The 21,949-nt window shown below is 47.2% G+C and overlaps 2 protein-coding genes across 2 annotated transcripts in view; one reads left to right on the top strand and one right to left on the bottom strand.

Moving 5' to 3' along the window:
• The window catches only part of arl3b (ADP ribosylation factor like GTPase 3b), a 31,866-nt gene extending 24,329 nt beyond the window's left edge, over positions 1-7,537 (bottom strand). Inside the window, exon 1 of the mRNA XM_085994294.1 lies at positions 7,428-7,537. Coding sequence (XP_085850420.1) covers positions 7,428-7,505 — 78 coding nt within the window. The 5' untranslated portion in view covers positions 7,506-7,537. The remainder of the gene's footprint in view (positions 1-7,427) is intronic.
• A 261-nt stretch (positions 7,538-7,798) lies between these two features.
• sfxn2 (sideroflexin 2) overlaps positions 7,799-21,949 on the top strand; it is a 115,834-nt gene continuing 101,683 nt past the window's right edge. Inside the window, exon 1 of the mRNA XM_085994293.1 lies at positions 7,799-7,938. The gene's annotated coding sequence lies outside the window, so the exon portion shown is untranslated. The remainder of the gene's footprint in view (positions 7,939-21,949) is intronic.

The raw sequence follows: 21,949 nt of genomic DNA, 5'->3' as shown, positions 1-21,949 counted from the left end.
TAAAGTAAATGGGGATTTTAAATGCATTAAAGACGGAAATTGACATTTTAATGGTTATACATTAAGATTTCCACTATATTAAACAGAAATCCTTCTATAGGCAGATTGTAAATTCCAATGCTGTAAATCTTAGCAAGTCTAATGCAGACGAGTATTAAAAAGTGGGAACCTACTTAAGTGAGCAGGATCTGCAGTACTGCACAACACATGTTGTACATCACTTTGGAGGAAGCTCTGAGGGAAACATGAGCACTGAATGTAATCTGGGTGGGGGACTTCAATATCCACCAAGAGTGGCTCAGCAGCACCATCACAAACTGAGCTGGACGAGTCGCAAGGATATAGCTACCAGTCAGGTGGAGAGGGGATCAAAAAGACCTTATTCTCACCAACCTATTTGTCGCATACATGTCTGCCCACAATAGAAGTAGAAGTGACCATCACACAGTCTTTGTGAAGACAAAGTCTAGTCTCCACCGTAAGGACATCTCCATTCTGTGGTGGGGCACTACCACTGTGCTGAAGCGGGTCTAACCAAGGATAGATCTAGTAGCCCAGAGTATCCATGAGGTGTTCTGGGCCAGTAGCAGAACTGTACATCACCACAATCTGTAAACTCATGGCTGGCACATCTCTCCGTTCTTGATCACCATCCAGCCAGGAGACCAACCTTGATTCAATGCAGAGTGTAGAGGGGTTTGCCAGGAGCAGCACCAGGTGTATCTTAAAACAAAGTGCGAACCTAGTGAAGCTACTACACAGGGTTACCTGCATGCTCAACATCAAAAGCAACAGACAATAGAGAGCTAAGCTCTTGCACAACCAATGGATCACAGCAAAGCTCTATAGCCCTACAACACCTAGCCAAGAATGGTGGTGGACAAACAGGCAACTAACAGAAGGATAAGACTCCTAAAGATTCCCATCCTCAACCATGGTGGAGAACAGCACGCAAGTACAAGAGACAAGGCTGAAGAATTTGCAAGCGCCTTCAGTCAAAAGATGCCAAGTTGGCAATCTTCCTCAGCCTCCATCAGAGGTTCCCACCACTTGACATCAAGAAACTGCTGAGTGTACTGGACGCAAGAATGGCTATGGGCCCCAAAATCATCCAAGCTGTAGTGCTAAAGACCTGTGCACCAGAGGTAGCCCCTCCCCTAGTCAAGCTGCCCCAGTACAGCTAGGACACTGGCATCTACCCGACAATGTGGAACATAGCCCAGGTATATCCTATCCACAAATCAGGCAGCTGGAGAATTTAAATTCAGTTAATTAAATAAATCTGAAATAAAAAGCCAGTAACAGTAATGGTGACCATGAAACTACCGGATTGTCGTAAAAACCCATCTGATTCACTCGTGTCCTTTAGGGAAGGAAATCTGCTGCCCTTACCCGGTCTGGCCTATATGTGACTCTAGGCCCACAGCAACGTGGTTCACTCTAAACTTCCCTCTGAAATGGCCTAGCAAACCACTCAGTTGTATAAGGCGGCGCCTCACCAGCTTCTCGAGAGCGATTAGGGATGGGCAATAAATGCTGGCCTTGCCAGTGACGCCCACATCCCTGGAATGAATAAAACAACCTCCTGACCCCTTAAGCCTCAAGTCAGGAATGTGATGGAATATTTACCATGCTTCTGAACAACACTCAAGAAACACCACCTAGGACAGAGCATTTTGCTTGATCTACCTCTGCCACTGCACTCTACACCCTCCGACCATCAACGCACTGTGGCTGCAGTATGTATAAGCTACAGGATGCACTGCAGCAACTCACCCAGGTTACGTCAACAGTACCTTCCATCCCTGGAACCTCTGCCACCAAGGACAACAACTTGCCTTTATATAGCACCTTTAACATAGTAAAAACATCCCAAGGTGCTTCACAGGAGTGTTATCAAACAAAATTTGACACCGAGCCACATGAGGAGAAATTAGGACAAATGACCAAAAGCTTGGTCAAAGAGGTAGGTTTTAAGGAGCGCCTTAAAGGAGATGAGAGAGAGAGAGAGAGAGAGAGAGAGGTGTGGAGGGGTTTAGGGAGGGAGTTCCAGAGCTTAGTGTCTTGGCAGTTGAAGACACGACCATTAACAGTTAAAAATCAGGGATGTGGAAGAGGCCAGAACTGGAAGAGTGCAGAGATCTCCGGGGGGGGGGGGGGGGGGGGGCGGTGTTGTGAGGCTGAAGGAGATTACAGAGATAGGGAGGGGCGAGGCCATGGAGGGATTTGAAAACAAGGATAAGAATTTTAAAATCAAGTCATTGCTCCGGGAGCCAATGTAGGGTAGCGAGCACAGGGTTGATGGGTGAACAGGACTTGGTGCGAGTTAGGACACGGGCAGCTGAGTTTTGGATGGGCTTAAGTTTATGGTGGGTGAAAGATGGAAGGCCGACCAGGAGTGAGTTGGAATAATCAAGTCCAGAGGTAATATGATACCAAGGTTGTGAACAGTCTGGTTCAACCTGAGACAGTGGCTAGCGAGAGGGATGGAGTCGGTGGCTAGGGAACAGAGTTTGTGGTGGAGTCCGAAGACAATGGCTTCGGACTTCCCAATATTTTAGTTGGAGGAAATTTCTGCTCATCCAGTACTGGATGTCGGACAAGCAGTCTGACAATTTAGAAACAACGGAGGGGTCGAAAGAGCTGGTGGTGAGGTAGAGCTGGGTCTCATCAGCGTACATGTGGAACCTGACGTGTTTTTGGATGATGTCGCCGAGGGGCAGCATGTAGATGAGAAATAGGAGGGGGCCAAGGATAAACCCTTGGGGGACTCGAGGTAACAGTGTGGGAATGGGAAGAGAAGCCGTTGCAGGTGATTCTCGGACTACGACTGGATAGATAAGAATGGATCCAGGCGAGGGCAGTCCCACCCAGCTAGACGACAGAGGAGAGGCGTTGGAGGACGATGGTGTTGTCAACCGGGTCAACAAGTGTCGCAAGGTTGTGGGTTCAAGTCCCACTCCAGGAACTTGAGCACATAAACCTAGGCTGACGCTCCAGTGCAGTGCTGAGGGAGTGCTGCACTGTCGGAGGTGCCGTCTTTCGGATGACACATGAAACCGAGGCCCCGTCTGCTTTTTCAGGATGGCAGGCTGTGACTAGTGGGGTACCGCAAGGATCGGTGCTTGGGCCCCAGCTCTTCACAATCTATATCAATGATTTGGATGAGGGGACTAAATGTTACATTTCCAATTTTGCTGATGATACAAAGCTAGGTGGCAGTGTCAGTTGGGAAGAGGATGTGAAGAGGCTTCAAGGGGATCTCGACAGGCTCAGTGAGTGGGTGAGAACATGGCAGATGGAATATAATGTGGATAAATGTGAAGTTATCCACTTGGTAGAAAAAACAGAAAGGCAGAGTATTTCCTAAATGGTGAAAGATTGGGGAATGCAGATGCTCAAAGGTACCTGGGTGTCCTTGTACATGAGTCACTGAAAGTGAATGTGCAGCAAGCCATTAAGGCGGCAAATGGTATGCTGGCCTTCTTTACAAGAGGATTTGAGTACAGGAGTAAAGAAGTCTTACTCCAATTATATAGGGCCTTGGTGAGACCACACCTGGAGTAGTGTGTACAATTTTGTTCTCCTTACCGAAGAAAGGATATACTTGCCATAGAGAGAGTGCAGCGAAGGTTCACGAGATTGATTCCTGGGATGGCAGGACTGTCATATGAGATGAGATTGAGTAAACTAGGCCTGTATTCTCTTGAATTCAGAAGAATGAGAGGGGATCTCATTGAAGCATACAAAATTATTACAGGGCTTGATAGGGTGAATGCTAGGAGAATGTTTCCCTTGGCTGGGGAGTCTAGAACCAGGGGCCACAGCCTCAGGATAAAGGGTAGGCTATTCAGGGCTGAGATGAGAAGAAATTTCTTCGCACAGAGGGTGGTGAATCTTTGGAATTCTCAACCCTAAAGGGCTGTGGAGGCTCAGTCATTGGGTATATTCAAAACCGAAGTCGATAGATTTCTGACTAGTAAGGGCATCAAGGGATATGGCGATAGGGCCGGTGAATGGAGTTGAGGCAGAAGATCAGCCATGATCTCATTGAATGGCGGAGCAGATTTGAAGGGCCGAATGGCCTACTCCTGCTCCTATTTCTTATGCTCTCTCAGGTGGATGTGAAAGATCCCATGGCACTATTTCGAAGAAGAGCAGGGGAATTATCCCTGGTGTCCTGGCCAATATTTATCCCTGAATCAACATAACAAAGCAGATGATCTGGTCATTATCCCATTGCCGTTTGAGAGAGCTTGCTGTGCGCAAATTGGCTGCCGTGTTTCCCACATTACAACAGCGGCTACCCTCCAAAAGTATTTCCTTGGCTGTAAAGTGCTTCGAGACGTCCGGTGGTCGTGAAAGGCGCTATATAAATGCAAGTCACTCTTTTCAACGTTGTGGGAACACCATCGCTTGGATATGCATTGCCAATCATTTACCATTGCTGGATCACAATCCTGGAATTCCCTACTCAACACCATTGTGGGAGCACCATCACAATAACTGCAACACTTCAATGTGAAGGCCCCCCCCCCCACCCCCTTCTCAGGGGAACTAGGATGGGCAATAAATGCAACCTTGCCCACATTCTGAAAATATATATATTTTACAAATATAAATCATACTGCAATACAAGTACCCTACAGAACCAATTTTAAACAGACACGTTTGTTTATTTGAACACAGATATGCTGTGTCTGAAAGGTCCTCTATGGTTTACAGTAATGGAGACGACAAACGCTTCACTAGTGCACAGGCAGTCCTTAATGGGCACCAGAGAAATGCAAGGTTCAATCCTACATCTGGTGATCAGATTCTGTGCTGGATCTACCAGGCCACCTGTTACCTTCTTGTTGCTGGATGAATGCTGTGCTCATCTTGGTGAAGAATGACATTTCCATTTTTCAGACGAGCTACAAGACCGACCAATAAACATTTTATCAGCTGTGCTATTTTACCATAGAAAAGTTTCCTGCCCTCGGATATATATTCATAATTTTGATATAGTAACAACTGTACATCAGTGAATGCAAAGGTCAGACGCCAAACATCACATTTTCTTAGATGCAAAACAATCTTAAAATGTTGGGTGCTCACGAGGTGAAACTTAGACTGAATCACATTTCAATCTGAAAAGCTCCCTGTCCAAACAACAATCAAACCAAGAGTGACTTCAGACTGTGTACACATTTATAGCAAATAGAACTTTTGGCTCTAAAAGGATAGAGCAACTTAAACACAGTTCCACCTTAGCCGCAGAATAATATATTGTGCATTATACACCATGTAATACTGTAAAACAGCAAATCATCCAATTTACCATGAGCAACACCACAGGCAATTCCTACCCCTGTAATATAAGACATCATACTTTACTTGCTGCAGAACCACATCTAGTAGAAGTTTTAAGAGTGACCACTGGCAAAGAAGTGGACATTTTTTTAAGCTACTTTTTATAAGAAAAAAATTAAAAGATGTAAATACTGCAGCACCTATAGGGCTCAATGCTGCACTACAGTAGAACCCCTTTCACCATACACTCCATCTCCCTCTTCCAGCAAATGATGAAATCTAATTAGTATGAACTCCAGCAAACAGAGCAGTTACAATAATTAGCAAAAAAGAGAGGAACACCTAATTTCCTTAATTAATTAATCAAACAAACAGTGGGGCCAGGTCAATAAATTGCATAAACCTAAAGGGAAGCTTGATGGTTATAACTGGAAAAAAGATAACGTAGGAACAAAGATCTAATCAGATGCGACAATTTGGCAATGATATGCTAAAATCAGTGCGACAGGCCCTTGGCAGGAGTAGATATGTAGGCTAAATCTCAGGTGGCAGCTACAAGGAAAGGCTTCAGCCAATTAAGCTTACTTGTACAAGACACACAGACTATTTTTACACTCCTGCCTTATTACCAAACCTCTGTCCTTTGATGAATCATGAATCAGTTTATTTCTATTCTGAATGTACGCTGACGACACCCAGCTCTACCTCACCACCACTTCTCTCGACCCTTCCATGGTCTCTAAATTGTCAGACATCCAGTACTGGATGAGCAGGAATGTTTTCCCAATTAAATACTGGGAAGCCCGAAGCCATTGTCTTCCGTCCCCGCCACAAACTCCGTTCCCCAGCCACCGACTCCATCCCTCTCCCTAGCAATTGTCTGAGGCTGAACCAGACTGTTCGCAACCTTGGTGTCATGTGACCCTGAAATGAGATTCCAACCACATATCCACACCATAACTAAGACCGCCTATTTCCACCTCCGTAACATTGCCAGTCTCCGCCGCTACCTCAGCTCATCTGCTACTGAAACCCTCATCCATGCCTTTGTTACCTCTAGACTTGACTATTCCAACACACTCCTGGCTGGCCTCCCACATTCCACCCTACGTAAACTTGAACTCATCCAAAACTCGGCTTCCAGTGTCCTAACTCACACCAAGTCCCGTTCGCCCATTACCCCTGTGCTCGCTGGCCTACATTGGCTCCTGGTTAAGCAGCGCCTCGATTTCGAAATTCTCATCCTTGTTTTCAAATCCCTCCATGGCCTCACCCCCCCTCCCTATCTCTGTAATCTCCTCCAGCCCCACCACACCCTCCACCCCAGAGATATCTGCACTCCTCTAATGAGCATCCCTGATTATAAATCGCTCAATCTTTGGTGGCCGTGCCTTCTGTTGCCTGGGCCCTAAGCTCTGGAATTCCCTGCCGAAACCTCTCCGCCTGTCTTTCCTCCATTAAGGCGTTCCTTAAAAACTACCTCTTTGACCAAGCTTTTGGCCATCTGCCCTAATTTCTTATGTGGCTCTGGGTCAATTTGTTGTCTTACAACGCTCCTGTGGAGCGCCTTGGGACATTTTACTACTTTAAAAAGGAACTATATAAATACAAGCTGTTGTTTTGTCACAATCATAGAATGATTACAGCACAGGAGGAGGCCATTCGGCCGGTCGAGCCCGTGCCGACTCTCTGCAAGAGCACTTCAGCCACTCCGCCCGCCCTTTCCTCTCCGGTACTTATCCAATTCCCTTTGGTCAGGCACGATTGAGTCTGCTTCCCTCGCAGGCAGTGCAAACCCTCCATTTATTCTGCAACGACAGGAAGACGAGTAAATGAAGGGACGAGTGCATGTACAATTGCCGGGGGGGGGGGGATTATGCAGGGATCCCTCTCCCTGCCGGGGCCCTCCGTGGAAATCCACGGCTAATCCGAGGCCTCTCAGCCATGGCGTCACAGCAACCGCTCGCCTGACAACAGAGGCTGGGATGGGGCGGGTGGGAAAGCAGGGGCAGCAAACTCCCACTCGAGCAGCGAATGGCAGCCGCGCTCATTATTGATATTCGACCCAACGGGTGGTCGGCCCCCCAGCCCTGGGTAGGAGAGGATGAGCCCCATTCTTTCCCCTCACTCACCATCTTCTTCTCCTCCTCCTCACGGCGCCGGGTAACTATGGGCGGCGGCGACGTCAGCGCGCAGCCGACGCCCACCATGGACGTCGACGTCACCGCGCAGCCGACGCGAGGACACGTGACCGCAGACCGACTCCCCACACATAAACCCCGCCCCCTCGCCTTCGATGCACGTTACTTCGACGTCACCGCGCAGCCAACGCGTAACCTCAGACCACCCCTCCCCTTTCGACGCGCGCGGGAGCTTCGATGACGTGACCGGCGTCCGGACTTAAACTGCGCGTGCGCTGCATAAAGCGTCGACGTCACTCAGCAGCCCCGCCTTCAACGCACGTTTTCGGTGAGGTTGAGCGCAAGTGCGGCCCAAAGTGCCTGATGACGGTGAGGGGCGGTGACAGCGGGCGGCGCTGATTGGACGGAATCGTTTCACTAGGAGGGAATAGCACTCAAGTTGCTACTTTTTTGTTGCCGCCTGGTTCGCGCTGTAACAAATCGAGAGATTGTAGCCGGCCAGGTATGTTAGTGACTCTGTTGTAATTGTCTTATTTTTTTTCTAAACGCTTGCATTTTGAGACTGGTCTCATTTTCCTGCAGTGACTTATATCCCCGCACTGCTCCAGCAGCTGTCACTCCACGCTGGTTTTTTTTGTACTCGTGTCAAAACATAGAAACATAGAAGATAGGAGCAGGAGTCGGCCATTCAATGAAATCATGGCTGTCCATCCAAATTCAGTACCCGGTCCCTGCTTTCTCCTCATACCCCTTGATATCTTTAGCCTTAAGAAATATATCCAACTCCTTCTTGAATATATTTAATAAGTTGGCCTCTACTGCCTTGTGTGGTAGAGAATTCCACAGGTTTACCACTCTCTGGGTGAAGAAATTCCTCCTCATCTCAGTCCTAAATGGCTTACCCTTATCCTTAGACTGTGACCCCTGGTTCTGGACTCCCCCGCCATCGGGAACATCCTTCCTGCATCTAGTCTGTTTAGTCCTGTCAGAATTTTATAAATTTCAATGAGATCACAGAAATCACAGAAACCCCACAGTGCAGATAGAGGCCATTTCGGCCCATCGAGCCTGCACCGACACATATCCCACCCGATCCCCGTAACCCCTACACCAACACATATCCCACCCTATCCCCTGTAACCCCACGTATTTAATCCCCCTAACACTAAGGGTCAATTTATCATAGCCAATCACCCTAACTCGCACATCTTTGGACTCCCCTCTCATTCTTCTAAACTCCAGCGAATATAAGCCCACTTATATAATAACACTGTTTTCCATTTGCAGCTGTGTTTCCTAATTACAGCTTTAAAACAATTACTGATTCAATCACCATTGCAGAACTAATATTCTGTTCTACGATTGGCAAATAATTCCTGCAAGTCATTGACTTTTACGACAATTATTTGCCACTTGTCAAAGTGCAGTGACATGTTACTTCTTGTTTTTAAAAAAAATGTTCCAGGGAAAATAACATGCAGGGGTGTGATTCTGTGTCTTTCTGGTAGCTGTTGCTTGGTGTACAAGCCTGTCTGTGTCTTTTATTAATACACGAGTGATCAATGTTACATTTTGCATGGTGTCCAGTTGTTGGAAGTGGTCAAAGATGACAAAATGGACTAGTAGACTTTTGAAGTTCAATATTGCTTACACGTGTAAGGCCATTAATATTCCCATGAGTACAAAAGTTTTGATGGGGGAATATAGTGTTTCTTTTAAATTTATGGGAAAATATTTAACTAGGGTAGGCCGGTGAGGTATTGAATCTTATTTGCACATGAGGCATGAGGTGACTTTTCTAGTTTTTGCTTTGGCACCTTTGGGTGCATTTACTCTGCAAGTTTAGTGTTGATGTGAAGCAATTTCTACTTGGCACCAACGCTAAACGTTCAGAGTTACATCTGGACTCCAGTCCTAACCTGACTTCAGAGTGAAGTGTAGGGAGACGCACTTAGTCGTAGTAGTTTGAAACCACTAGGCCCTTTTTAAAAAAAAAACTAGCTTATCTCAATGTTTGGAGAGCAGGGTTTTTTTTGTTCCCCCCCTCCCCCTTATTTAAATTTCTAACATTGGTTGAGGGCTCTGCAAATGCATATATCCCAGGACAGCTAAGAACATAAGAAATAGGAGCAGGAGTGGGCCATTTGACCCCTCGAGCCTGCTATATAAGTACCGCGCGCTAACCGATTGTTCCAACAAGGCTGGAGCCTGAGCTCCAGCTACCCTTGTCCCAAGATGACACCAGCTTACATTTATGTAGTGCCGTCAATGTGGAAAAGCGGCCCAGGACATTTCACACAGATGTAAGGAAAATACATGAGATAGAGGGATTTAAACACAAGGATGAGAATTTTGGATACGAGGTGATGTAATAAAACTCACTACGCACTTGGTTTGAGCATAAAGCAAGGCTTTAATCAACTTGTTTCAAAACATGGAGGTCTAGTTGTACTTCACTAGTTCCTTGTCTTACAAAATGTCCCTGGACAGCTGGGCCCACGCCCGAGTATTTATACTCCTTGGACGGCGCCACCAGCTGGCCGTCCAGCGTTATTTCACGAGTAGTTTCTTGATGAATGATGAGATTTATAACACGAGGTATTTGGGGTACTGGAAGCCAATGTAGGTCAGCAAAGACAGTGGTGAAGGATTGGGACGGGGAGGTGGGGCGGGTGCTGGATGCAGGATAGGCAATAGGCAGACATTTTGGATGAGTTGAAGTTTACAGGGGTTGAAAGTTGGGACACTGGCCAGGAGAGCAATGGGGGAGCAGATTCTGGAGGTGACAAAATAATGGAAGATAAGAACATACGAATTAGGAGCAGGAGTAGGCCACTCGGCCCCTCGAGCCTGCTCTGCCGCTCGGCCCCTCGAGCCTGCTCTGCCGCTCGGCCCCTCGAGCCTGCTCCGCCGCTCGGCCCCTCGAGCCTGCTCCGCCACACGGCCCCTCGAGCCTGCTCCGCCACACGGCCCCTCGAGCCTGCTCCGCCACTCGGCCCCTCGAGCCTGCTCCGCCATCCAATAAGATCATGGCTGATCTTCAACCTCAACTCCACTTTCCCGCCCGATCCCCATATCGCTTGATTCCTCTGCAGTCTAAAAATCTATCGATCTCAGCCTTGAATATACTCACTGATCCAGCATTCACAGCCCCCTGGGGTAGAGAATTCCAAAGATTCACAACAGGTCAGAGGCTGGGTATTCTGCGGCGAGTGTCTCACCTCCTGACTCCCCAAAGCATTTCTACCATCTTTAAGGCACAAGTAAGGAGTGTGATGGAATACTCTCCACTTACCTGGATGAGTGCAGCTCCAACAACACTCAAGAAGCTCGACACCATCCAGGACAAAGCAGCCCGCTTGATTGGCACCCCATCCACCACCTTAAGCATTCACTCCCTCCACAACTGGCGTACCGTGGCTGCAGTGTGTACCATCTACAAGATGCACTGCAGCAACTCGCCAAGGCTTCTTCAGCAGCACCTCCCAAACCCGCGACCTCTTCCACCTAGAAGGACAAGGGCAGCAGGTGCATGGGAACACCACCACCTCCAAGTTCCCCTCCAAATCACACACCATCCTGACTTGGAAGTATATCGTCGATCCTTCATTGTCGCTGGGTCAAAATCCTGGAACTCCCTCCCTAACAGCACTGTGGGAGCACCTTCACCACACGGACTGCAGCAGTTCAAGAAGGCGGCTCACCACCACCTTCTCGAGGACAATTAGGGATGGGCACAATAAATGCTGGCATTGCCAGCGACGCCCACATCCCATAAATGAATTTAAAAAAAAGAGACCAGGTAATTGGGTAGATGTGGGGAACTTCCTGATTTGTACAGCTCAGTTCCACCTCGTGTAGTGCATTTACTCTGCCGTTGACGAGAGCCTACAATATTCAGAATTTTTTTTAAGCCTTTAAAGATTTCATATTGCAAGCTCACTAACCGTTGTGGGAACCTGACCTCTCGGGGGTGGGGTGGGGTGGGGCGCGGTTGGGGAAAGTCCTTTTAGGACCTTTTCATATTTCTGGAAGCTGGTGCAAAGCAGCCAGCATATTTAAGTAACTATACCAACTGACCACTGCATTGTAATTCAGTCAATCTTTGTGGGGGCTCGATGGCAGTCAGCTGAATGTGTGAAATGATCTTAATAAGTGGCACTTCCTTATAATAAGTCTACTTCCACCTCTGTAACATCGCCCGTCTCCGCCCCGCCTCAGCTCATCCGTTGCTGAAACCCTCATCCATGCCTTTGTTACTTCTAGACTTGACTATTCCAACTCATTCCTGGCCGGCCTCCCACATTCTACCCTACGTAAACTTGAGGTCATCCAAAACTCGGCTGCCTGTGTCCTAACCCGCACCAAGTCCCGTTCGCCCACCACCCCTGTGCTCGCTGACCTACACTGGCTCCCGGTTAAGCAACACCTCGATTTCAAAATTCTCATTCTTGTTTTCAAATCCCTCCATGGCCTCGCCCCTCCCTATCTCTGTAATCTCCTCCAGCCCTACAGCTCCCCCCCGCGATATCTGCGCTCCTCTAATTCCTCCCTCTTGAGCATCCCTGATTATAATCACTCAACCTTCGGTGGCTGTGCCTTCTGTTGCCTGGGCCCTAAGCTCTGGAATTCCCTGCCTAAACCTCTCCACCTCGCTACCTCTCTTTCCTCCTTTAAGACGCTCCTTAAAACCTACCTCTCTGACCAAGCTTTTCATCACCTGCCCTAATTTATCCTTATGTGGCTCGGTGTCAAATTTTTTTGTCTTATAAAACTCCTGTGCAGCGCCTTGGGACGTTTTATTACGTTAAAGGTGCTATATAAATACAAGTTGTTGTTCTGACATACAGGATAACTTTTAATGTAAACCGTACCAAGCTTTTTATAAGGTAGATGCACTTTTCCTTCATGCTTCCCCACAGAATATCCTTTCCCATTAAACAACACTGGTTGTTAGCCCCGATGCAGTCTTTGTTCTTGCCCCCTCTTCCAGTACAATTAAGAGCATCTGAATGAGAAGAGAATTTGGCCTGGTGTGAGAGAGAACTGAATAGAGGGCGGTCACATGCTGTCAAGCATGAAAGTCCAACACATCTTCATGTGCACAAAGGACGACATTGTGCAGATGATAGTTATTTTCCCATCCGTACAATCTGTTTGGAATCGGTAATTCATTCTGCAAATGTTGGTCAGAGAAAACAGAATGACTTTGGCTGCCAGGTACAATGTTTGCCAATTTTCCCCAACTCCTGTTGGCCATTCAGATAAAGTAGCCACATATTTTTAGTCGCACATGGTAGTTATTTCTCACTGTAGGTTTATCAATTTTTATTATCGGAGCCAACTACTTTAACACTTGCTTACCCCTTTTTGATGGTGAAGTTAAGTCAAGGTTCACAGTGCAAGACACCACCTGTGTTTGGAAAAAAGTAAGGGAGAATATATGGAATATAAAATGGGGTTGAAGAGGAGAATCTGCCCCGGAATATCTCCGAGCAATCCTTGCACTGGTATGAAGCAGCCATTTCGCTGGTGTTTACCACTTTAATTCACTAGCAAGACGGAGAGATTTCCTCTTTTGGGTAATTGCGGTGAAGTCGTAGAAGTGTATATTAAAATGCAGGTTAATGACTGCTACAAATAGCAAACGCAGGAATCCGTCCCTTCATTGGAATAGCTCTTTCTCCCTCCCCAGTACAGGATGCTGATCTTTAACTGAATTTCAAGAGATTACATTTAGATGTATCCATCGTCCATTTTGATCACACATTGCTTCTTTTCCTACGATAGCAAAATACTGCGGACGCTGGAAATCCGAAATAGCAACAGAAAACGCTGGGAAAAACTCAGCAGGCCAGGCAACATCCGTGGAGAGAGAAACAGAGTTAACGTTTCCTTCTTTTCTCCACCACCCCCGGCCCCTCCCTCCTAACGTGTACAACAATTTAGTTTACGTTCATCATCAACCTGCCAAGAAAAGCTGAGATGTAATTATTATGTCCGTGTATAATTGAGACACGGACTGCAGGAGTTGATTATAACAAGTCTTTACTGAATGGAGACAACCTGGAAACTGAAACTACAGAAGCCTGCTAGGGCCTTTTATACAGGGGTGGTCACTGCCGGTACTGCAGTCTGAGACCAGTTATTCCCTTAAAGGTACATACACAACAATTCCTCCCCTTTTAGATAAACAGTACATAACATTCATTTAACAACTAAATAATAACTAATTACAATTACAGTTGTTAGAGACATTGGTTGAAGTTAAGCAATTATAAGTTCAGTCTATGAGGAGGCTTCCTGATTCTGTCTGGATAACGCCTCTTTGGGATATCAGGTTCTTCTGGCAAGGTTGCGTCGGGATTAATGTCGTTGTTTGGTTCGTCTGCTTCCAATATCACCGATTCTGCGGTAGATGCAATTGGTACTTCGGTTTCATCGCCAGGTGTATCAGATCGTGGTGTGGAGTTGACGTTTTCCAGTGACTCTAGAATCTGGTCAGCATGGCGTCTTACAATGCTCTCTCCAACGTCCACGGTATACATTAGAGGTCCTTGCCGTGTACAGATCGTTCCTGGCTGCCATTTCTCTGTGCGGTAGTCCCGGGCCAAAACTGGTTGACCTATCTTAAAACTCCTGGTCGGCCTTTCATTCATATTCTGAAACTGCCTGTTCTCCACATCTCTTCTGACGTTTGGCTTAACCAAATCCAAGCGGCATCGTAGTCTTCGATTGAAGAACATCATGGCTGGAGTTTGGTTGGTAACCGCATGTGTCGCATTCCGGTAGGCAAACAAGAAGTTATCCACCTTGTGTTGTGGGGTATATCTTCATTACACATTGCCTTGATAGCCTTCTTGAATGTTTGAACAAACCTCTCAGCCAATCCATTAGTGGCTGGATGATATGGGGCGGATGTGTAATGCTTAACACCATTGTTCTTTAAGAACCTCCGGAACTCTTCAGACACAAACTGTGGTCCATTGTCAGAGCAAATCTGTTCAGGCAGCCCATTCCTGGCGAATATGGTTCGTAAGACTGATCGTTTTTTCTGTGGCGGTTGAGGACATTTTTATTACCTCTGGCCACTTTGAATGTGCATCCACCGCAATTAAAAACATCGAGTCCATAAAGGGACCAGCAAAATCAATGTGCACCCTTTGCCATGGAGATGAGGGCCACTCCCATGGATGTAGAGGGGCTTGTGGTGGGGCATTTTGGACCTTCTGGCATCCTGTACAGCTCTTGGTCATCTCTTCGATTTCTCTATCAATTCCCGGCCACCACACAAACGCTCTGGCTAAGTTCTTCATTTTTACCCCTCCCAGATGACCCTCATGAAGCTCATTGAGCACTCTATCCTTCAATTTGGGTGGAATCACTACTCTGGATCCACACATCAAGGTTCCTCTGCACACTGACAGCTGTTCTCTTCTCGGCGAAAATGCTGGCAGCAGTGGTTCGCCATGTGCTGGCCATCCCTTCACCGTTAAATCATAGACCCAGGAGAGTGTCGGGTCATTTCGTATTTCCTTTTCTATGTTTGCATTCGTCACAGGGAGACATTCGACTATAGTCGAGTGGAATAACTCCACTGGATCCACTGCCAGTTCTTCTTCCACCGTCGGCAACGGTAGGCGCGACAATCCATCAGCATTCCCGTGCTGTTTAGTTCCTTTGTACTCGATCTCATATTGGTGTGCCCCTAGGAAAAGGGACCACCTCTGTAGCCGTTGTGCCGTCATTATCGGTACGCCCTTCTGAGGGTTAAAAATGGAGACGAAAGGTTGATGATCAGTTAGTAGAGTAAATTTCTGACCGTGCAAGTAGTGATTGAACTTCTTCACCCCCCCACACCAGGCTGAGGGCCTCTCTGTCAATCTGGGCGTAGTTACGCTCGGCTGAAGTTAACGAACGTGACGCAAAAGCTATCGGCCTCTCTGAACCATCAAGGAATTTATGTGACAGTACCGCCCCAACACCGTAGGGAGACGCATCACACGCCAGTCTTATCGGTAGTGATGGGTTGTAGTGAGCCAATACTTCTCTTGAAGTGATTAGGTCCTTACTCTTCTGAAAGGCCCGCTCCATTTCCATGCTACTCCCGTTCGTAGTAGGGCGTTCAGTGGATGCAGAATTGTGGACAAATTCGGCAAAAACTTATGGTAGTAATTCACCAATCCGAGGAATGACCTCAGTTGCGACACATTTTCAGGCGCTGGGGCCTTAACTACCGCTTCAATTTTGTCAGGGGACTTATGCAACCCCTCTTCATCAATCACGTGGCCACAATACGATATCTGCTTCTTAAAAAACTCGCACTTAGGGCGATTGGCTCGTAGCCCATGTTCACGTAGTCTAGTGAGCACCTGCTCTAGGTTGGCAAGGTGTTCACTGTCATCTTCACCTGTCACTAGGATGTCGTCCAAGTAACGCTGAGTCCCCGGAATCCCTTGCAGGACTTGTTCCATCGCTCTTTGCCATATTGCCGGAGCTGATGCTACTCCGAATACCAGTCGATTATACTGGTAAAGACCTTTGTGAGTGTTTATCGTGAGATACTTCCTGGAGGATTCTTCAACCTCCATCTGCAAATATGCTTGTGCTAGGTCAATTTTTGTAAAACGCTTCCCTCCAGATAGTGAGGCGAAGATATCTTCTATCCTTGGAAGAGGATATTGTACTGTGTGAAGGACTGGGTTCACAGTCACCTTGAAGTCCCCACAGATGCGAACCTTCCTTGGCTCCTCAGACTTATTGTTTAACGTTTTCTTCATGACAGGAACGATGGGTGTCGCCCACTCGCTCCAGTCTACCTTAGATAACACGCCTGCTTTCTCCAGATTCTCCAGCTCTGCCTCGATGGCTGGGCGAATTGCATAAGGTACCGGTCTTGCTTTGAAAAACTTGGGAATTGCATTCTCCTCTATTTTTATCGAGGCGGTTACGCCTTTAAGAGTGCCCAGTTCTTGTTGAAATACCTCTTTGGCGTCAGCTAAGATTGTTGACAATCGTCCAGGAGTGACGTCGTCATCCTTTTTACCAGCCACCATCAGTGCCTGAATGGAGTGCCAGTCTAAACTTATCTTTCTGATCCATTCACGTCCCAATAACGGTGGTCCACCATCTTGCAGAATGTAGAGATACAATTTCCGTATTTTCTTGCCGTTGTATTCGACAGGCACCCTTATTTTTCCTCTGGGGTATACTTTTTGCCCCGTATACGTCCTCAAGACAATGGATGTCTCTCTCAAGGGTATGTGTGAGAATAGCCACTCGTAGTCTCGTCGATTCATGACGGTTAGAGCTGATCCTGTATCCAATTCCATTTTGACTTGGGACCCTGCTATCATGAGGGTGACCCAAATGGTTCGGTGATCCTCTTTTGCGATTACGTTGTGAAGTTTGAGACAGCTTAGTCTCTTGTTCCCGGATTCACTATCGCTCATCTGGTCTTCGGAACTACTGTCCGTCATCTTTTGTACTTTCCTGTACGGTTCCTTAGTAGCCTTTTTGTTGTCGTTGGTCTTCTTCCCAGACCTGCAAACTCGTGCAATGTGTCCCATCTTTCCGCATTGCCTGCATATTTTGTCCTTGGACCAGCAGTCCTTCTGGTCATGGTTTGTTCTGCCGCAGCGATAACATTTTGCAAATCCCTGTGTCATTTCGTGGGTGCCGTATTCCTGTGGCTTTTGTTGTATTTCCGCAGCTCCCCTTGCTGCTGCTTCGTACGATACTGCCACGCTGAAAGCCTTATCTAGCGTCAGCTCTTTCTCTGAGAGTAACCTCTTCTGTGTTCCTTCACTCAGGAGTCCACAGACAAATTTGTCCCGTAAGGTATCTGCCAGTCCTGCTCCGAACTGGCAGTGCTTTGATAGCTTGCGTAGTTCCGTAAGGTAATCAGCATTGCTCTCATTTATATGCTGATTTCTCCTGTGGAATTTAAATCTTTCTGCTATCAGCAGCGGTGTAGGATTTAGGTGTTCCTGTAGGATAGCAACAATTTCGTTAAAACTCTTCGCCTTCGGTTTGGCTGGAGTAATCAGGTCCCGCAATAGGCCGTACGTTCTTGCGCCCATTAAATTTAGCAATACCGATGCCTTTTTCTCATCAGCTATTTCGTTTGCCTCGCAATATACCTCGACTCTTTCCACATACGTGGTCCAGTCTTCTATTGCATTATCGAAGGCAGTGATATCGCCAGTCTTTGGCATCTTGAAAATCTAAGATGGCGCCTCCCGCGCTTTGCCTTCGTCCCCGATGGATCAAAATGGCGCCTCCCGCGCTTTTCCTTCTTCCCCGCCGAGTTAAGATGGCGCCTCCCGCGCTTTCCCGCCGCTGCCGCTGCTGCCAATGCTGTTGCTGGCGATTATATTTATTTTACTATCCTGTAATGGCGACGCCCTGTGGTCTTCGCGCCTCCCCGATCTGCCAACGCCGCTCTCTGCGGTATTTTTATTTTTCTATCGCGCTTCAATATTTGCTCCGTTAATTGAAGAACCTTTCCCGTCGTGGAGCGGACCCTCTGGGACACTTCCCTCCCTCTTAGGTCCGAACGCTGCCCGGCTGCGAAGCACCGGCCGCGCCCTGTGTGCTCTACCCTCTCTCTCTTTGCTTCCCGACTCGCTGCCCAGCCCCATTGCAGAGCCACCCGATCGAGCTCTAGCCTGCCGCAGCCCAGGAAGGATCAGTGCACTACCTGCCACCAGCCCGATTAGCTGGGAAACCACAGACTGGAGACCAAGCCTGGCTCTCGACAGTCTCTCCTGCACTTTTCAATTCGATGATTTGGAGGGCGGTTGCCCGCGGTCGATGCCCATTTCTCGAGTTTCTTTGGATTATTTTTTTTTCTTTCTTCTGGCTTCGACCTTCAATAACGTCGTCTGAGGTGCTGCCGAGTTGCAGGTAAGTTCGTTTCTTACTCGTCGCCAGTATTATGTCCGTGTATAATTGAGACACGGACTGCAGGAGTTGATTATAACAAGTCTTTACTGAATGGAGACAACCAGGAAACTGAAACTACAGAAGCCTGCTAGGGCCTTTTATACAGGGGTGGTCACTGCCGGTACTGCAGTCTGAGACCAGTTATTCCCTTACAGGTACATACACAACAGTAATTTTTTTTAATTTTTTAAACTTGCTCTCATATTTCCTGCCCCGTTGCTTTTCATCTCAGCAACACAAACCTAAAGCGACAGTGTTTAGTTACAGAGGAGATCCTACTCTAACAGGGAGTGAAACCTTTTTGCTAGCGAGTGACAATCAGTTTAGAACAGATGGCCAAAATGGCTGGATTCCCCAGTTTTTAAAAGAGTCCGGTACTACTCTGATTGCTTTCAATAATGTGTTCACCTCATGCAGAAAAAAAAATGCTGAGGTTTCTAAATCACAAACTGACTAAAGTGCATGTCCGCACTTGGTGTTAATGATTCTTCAAAGTATAATGATTAACCACATGACTGCTGACATTGATTTTAAGCTTGGGGTATAATGTTGCATGAGCTGCGTGTGTCCTTCATGTATATCTACATTTAAACCCGTTGCTTGTGACACTGCGCCCGCACACATATTAATATGAGCCAAGTCCAGTCCTTTCAACAAACCACGCACGGTTTGCACTATATTGGACTGAATCCAGTGAGTTTCATCTCTGGGGAGATGAATATCCAGGTAATACGTGCAAGACGATAAATCTCTGTTAAATACATTTGTCTAAAACTCCTCTCTGCTATTTGAACAGATTGATGCCTCTGCTCAAAATTGCAGCGAGAGGAATTTCAGGTGACTGGTTTAAATATTCAAACACCAGTATCCCAAATACCAAGGCTATCAATCTAACAGGACTTGTTGCACGTCGCAGGTGGCACATCGTGTACTCCCAGTAGCAGAGAAACCATAATGTTCCACCCAGTATTTAATCATCTCTGTTTATCCTTCTGACGTGCAAACCTATTGAGCAGATATTCAGCCAGTGCTTTGACCTTGCATGAATTACTTCAGCAGGGAGTCTGTTCCACATTTAAAAAAAAAATAAAAAAAATTCTTGTCATGTTCATTTTTGTATTTGTTCTTCATCTATGGGGTTCAGCTGTTGGGGTCTCCTGAATGGGTCAGTATCTGTCTTGTTCTGAAGGAACACTTTATATAGCGCCTTTCACCACCTCCAAGATGTCCCAAAGTACTTTCTGAAGTGTAGTCACTGTTGTACTGTAGGAAACGCGGCAGCCAATTTGCAGCAATGTGGTAATGACCAGATAATCTGGGTTTCTTTTATTCGTGTTGAGGGATAAATATTGGCCCGGACACTGGGAGAACTCCCCTGCTCCTCTTCAAATCGTGCCGTGGGATCTTTCACGTCCATCTGAGAGAGCAGACGGGGCCTCGGTTTATTGTCTTATCTAAAAGATTCTCAGTACTGAAACCCTCATCCATGCCTTTGTTATCTCTAGACTTGACTGTTGTGTCGGTACCTTTCTACCTAGACACAATTTAGGACTCAGAACTCAGAGATTCAAACATGAAGTGCTTTATTCAGGAAGGAAAGGAAGTTCTGGAAAGTTCCGAACAAAGAGAGCTAAACTTAACCAAGAGAACACCCAACCATTTATCTGCTGTGACAGCGCCACCGCAGGTGGGAGGAGAACACACAATACATAACATATTCCTCCCCTCTTAAATGAAAGGTCCACATTATTCCTCAACAGGTAAGTTACTTTCAATGCACTCACTAACCAAGGGTAGAGGTAGACTGCCTCAAACCCTGACTTTACCCTGGGGTTTATTCTGCCCCAGTCTTGTGGGTAAGTCACTAAGCCTACAGATCCAAGCGTCTTGGAGGCCGCCGCTCCCTGACAGGATACCGGCGGTCATCGCTGGCTTCCACAGCAGTAGGCATTGACACAGGCCTGGATGGAGAAGGTGCCTGTGTCAGTCGAAAGTCAGGAGTTTGCACAGGTGGAACAGTCTCTATGACTTCCTGTGTTGGAGAAGAGCACTGTGGCAAAGGATGCTGGTTTGCGGTATCATCCGTAAACAGTTCAGGCCAACCAGCCGTTGGAACCTCTGTGGCTGTCTCTGCCCCTAGCAACAGTTCATCTGTGTGTCTTCTCCAGACGACGTCCTCGGCAGTCTCAACCATGTAAGACACAGGGCCTGTCTGCGCGATCACCGTAGCAGGAACCCATTTCGGTCCAGTGTTGTAGTTTCGAGCTAGGACGTGCTCTCCAGGGTGAAACCGTCTCTCCTTGGCTCTTTTCTCTCTCTTTTCAACTTGAGCTTGTTGTTGACAATGGACAACCTGTTCTGCCCTTGGAGGTTTGAGTATGTCAAAACTTGTCCACAACTGCCTCTTCATCATGAGCGAAGCGGGGGAAGTTTTGGTTGTGGCATGCGGCTCGTTCCTGTAGGACAACAGGAAGCTGTTCAGACGTTGGTGGATGGAGCCCTGACCTTGCGATGCCTTCAAGGCGTGCTTCAAAGTTTGCACGAACCTTTCTGCCTGGCCGTTAGTAGAGGGATGATAGGGCGCAGACCTGATGTGTTGGACACCATTCACATGCAGGAAGGTTGCAAACTCCTGTGATACAAATTGTGGACCGTTGTCACTTACGAATTGTTTCGGTGAGCCATAAGGGCTGAATATCTCATCAAGTTTCTCTATTATTTTCTTTAGCGTGGTAGACCTCATCACAGCGACCTCCGGCCACTTGCTACGAGCGTCCACAACCACCATAAACATCCAGGTAGCACTGGACTCCTGGCAGTCCACTCAAAATCTGATCCATTGCCCTTTGGAACAGAGCAGGGGCCGACGTAATTCCAAACGGATAGCGGCAGTACCTGTATAGCCCCTTGTGTGTCGCAATTGTCAACAGCTCCTTTGATTTGTCATCGACATGCATTTGTAGATAAGCCTGGCATAAGTCTATTTTGTTGAACTTTTGCCCTCCGGCCAGGCCCGTAAAACGATCATCAATGAGGGGAAGAGGGTACTGTTCCGCAGACAGCACTGGGTTAATAGTCACTTTAAAATCCCCGCAGATTCGAACAGATCCATCCTTTTTCAGGACAGGAACAATGGGTGTGGCCCATTTGCTCACGCTCACAGGCTCCAGGACTCCATTCTCGACTAAGGCCTCCAAGTTAGCCTCAAGTTTTGGCCTAATTGCATAGGGTACAGGTCGGGCTTTGTGAAACTTCGGCTTGCTGTCAGGTTTAATGTCCAGTCTCACGCTGATCTTTTTCATGCTCCCAAGTTCCCCATTGAAGAGTTCTGCATGTTTGTTTAACACTGCAGTCAGACCTGACTCCCCTTTTGACATCATGCGGACTGCAGGCCAGTCCAGCGTGATTTTCTCTAGCCACGCACGTCCCAGTAGCGATGGGTAATTTCCCTTTACCACATATAGTGGCAGTTTCACAGTCTGTCCGTTCAATTTAACTGTCACCTCAATGGCGCCTCTCGTGGCCACAGGTTCGCCGGTATACGTCTTTAGCACAATGTTTGTTGG

Source organism: Somniosus microcephalus, chromosome 8 (genome assembly GCF_052327205.1).
Source record: "Somniosus microcephalus isolate GS21.2 chromosome 8, FLI_Smic_1.0, whole genome shotgun sequence".
Taxonomy (NCBI): Eukaryota; Metazoa; Chordata; class Chondrichthyes; order Squaliformes; family Somniosidae; genus Somniosus; species Somniosus microcephalus.
The sequence above is the reverse complement of the archived record's forward strand: the minus strand, read 5'-3'. Positions and strand labels throughout refer to the sequence as shown.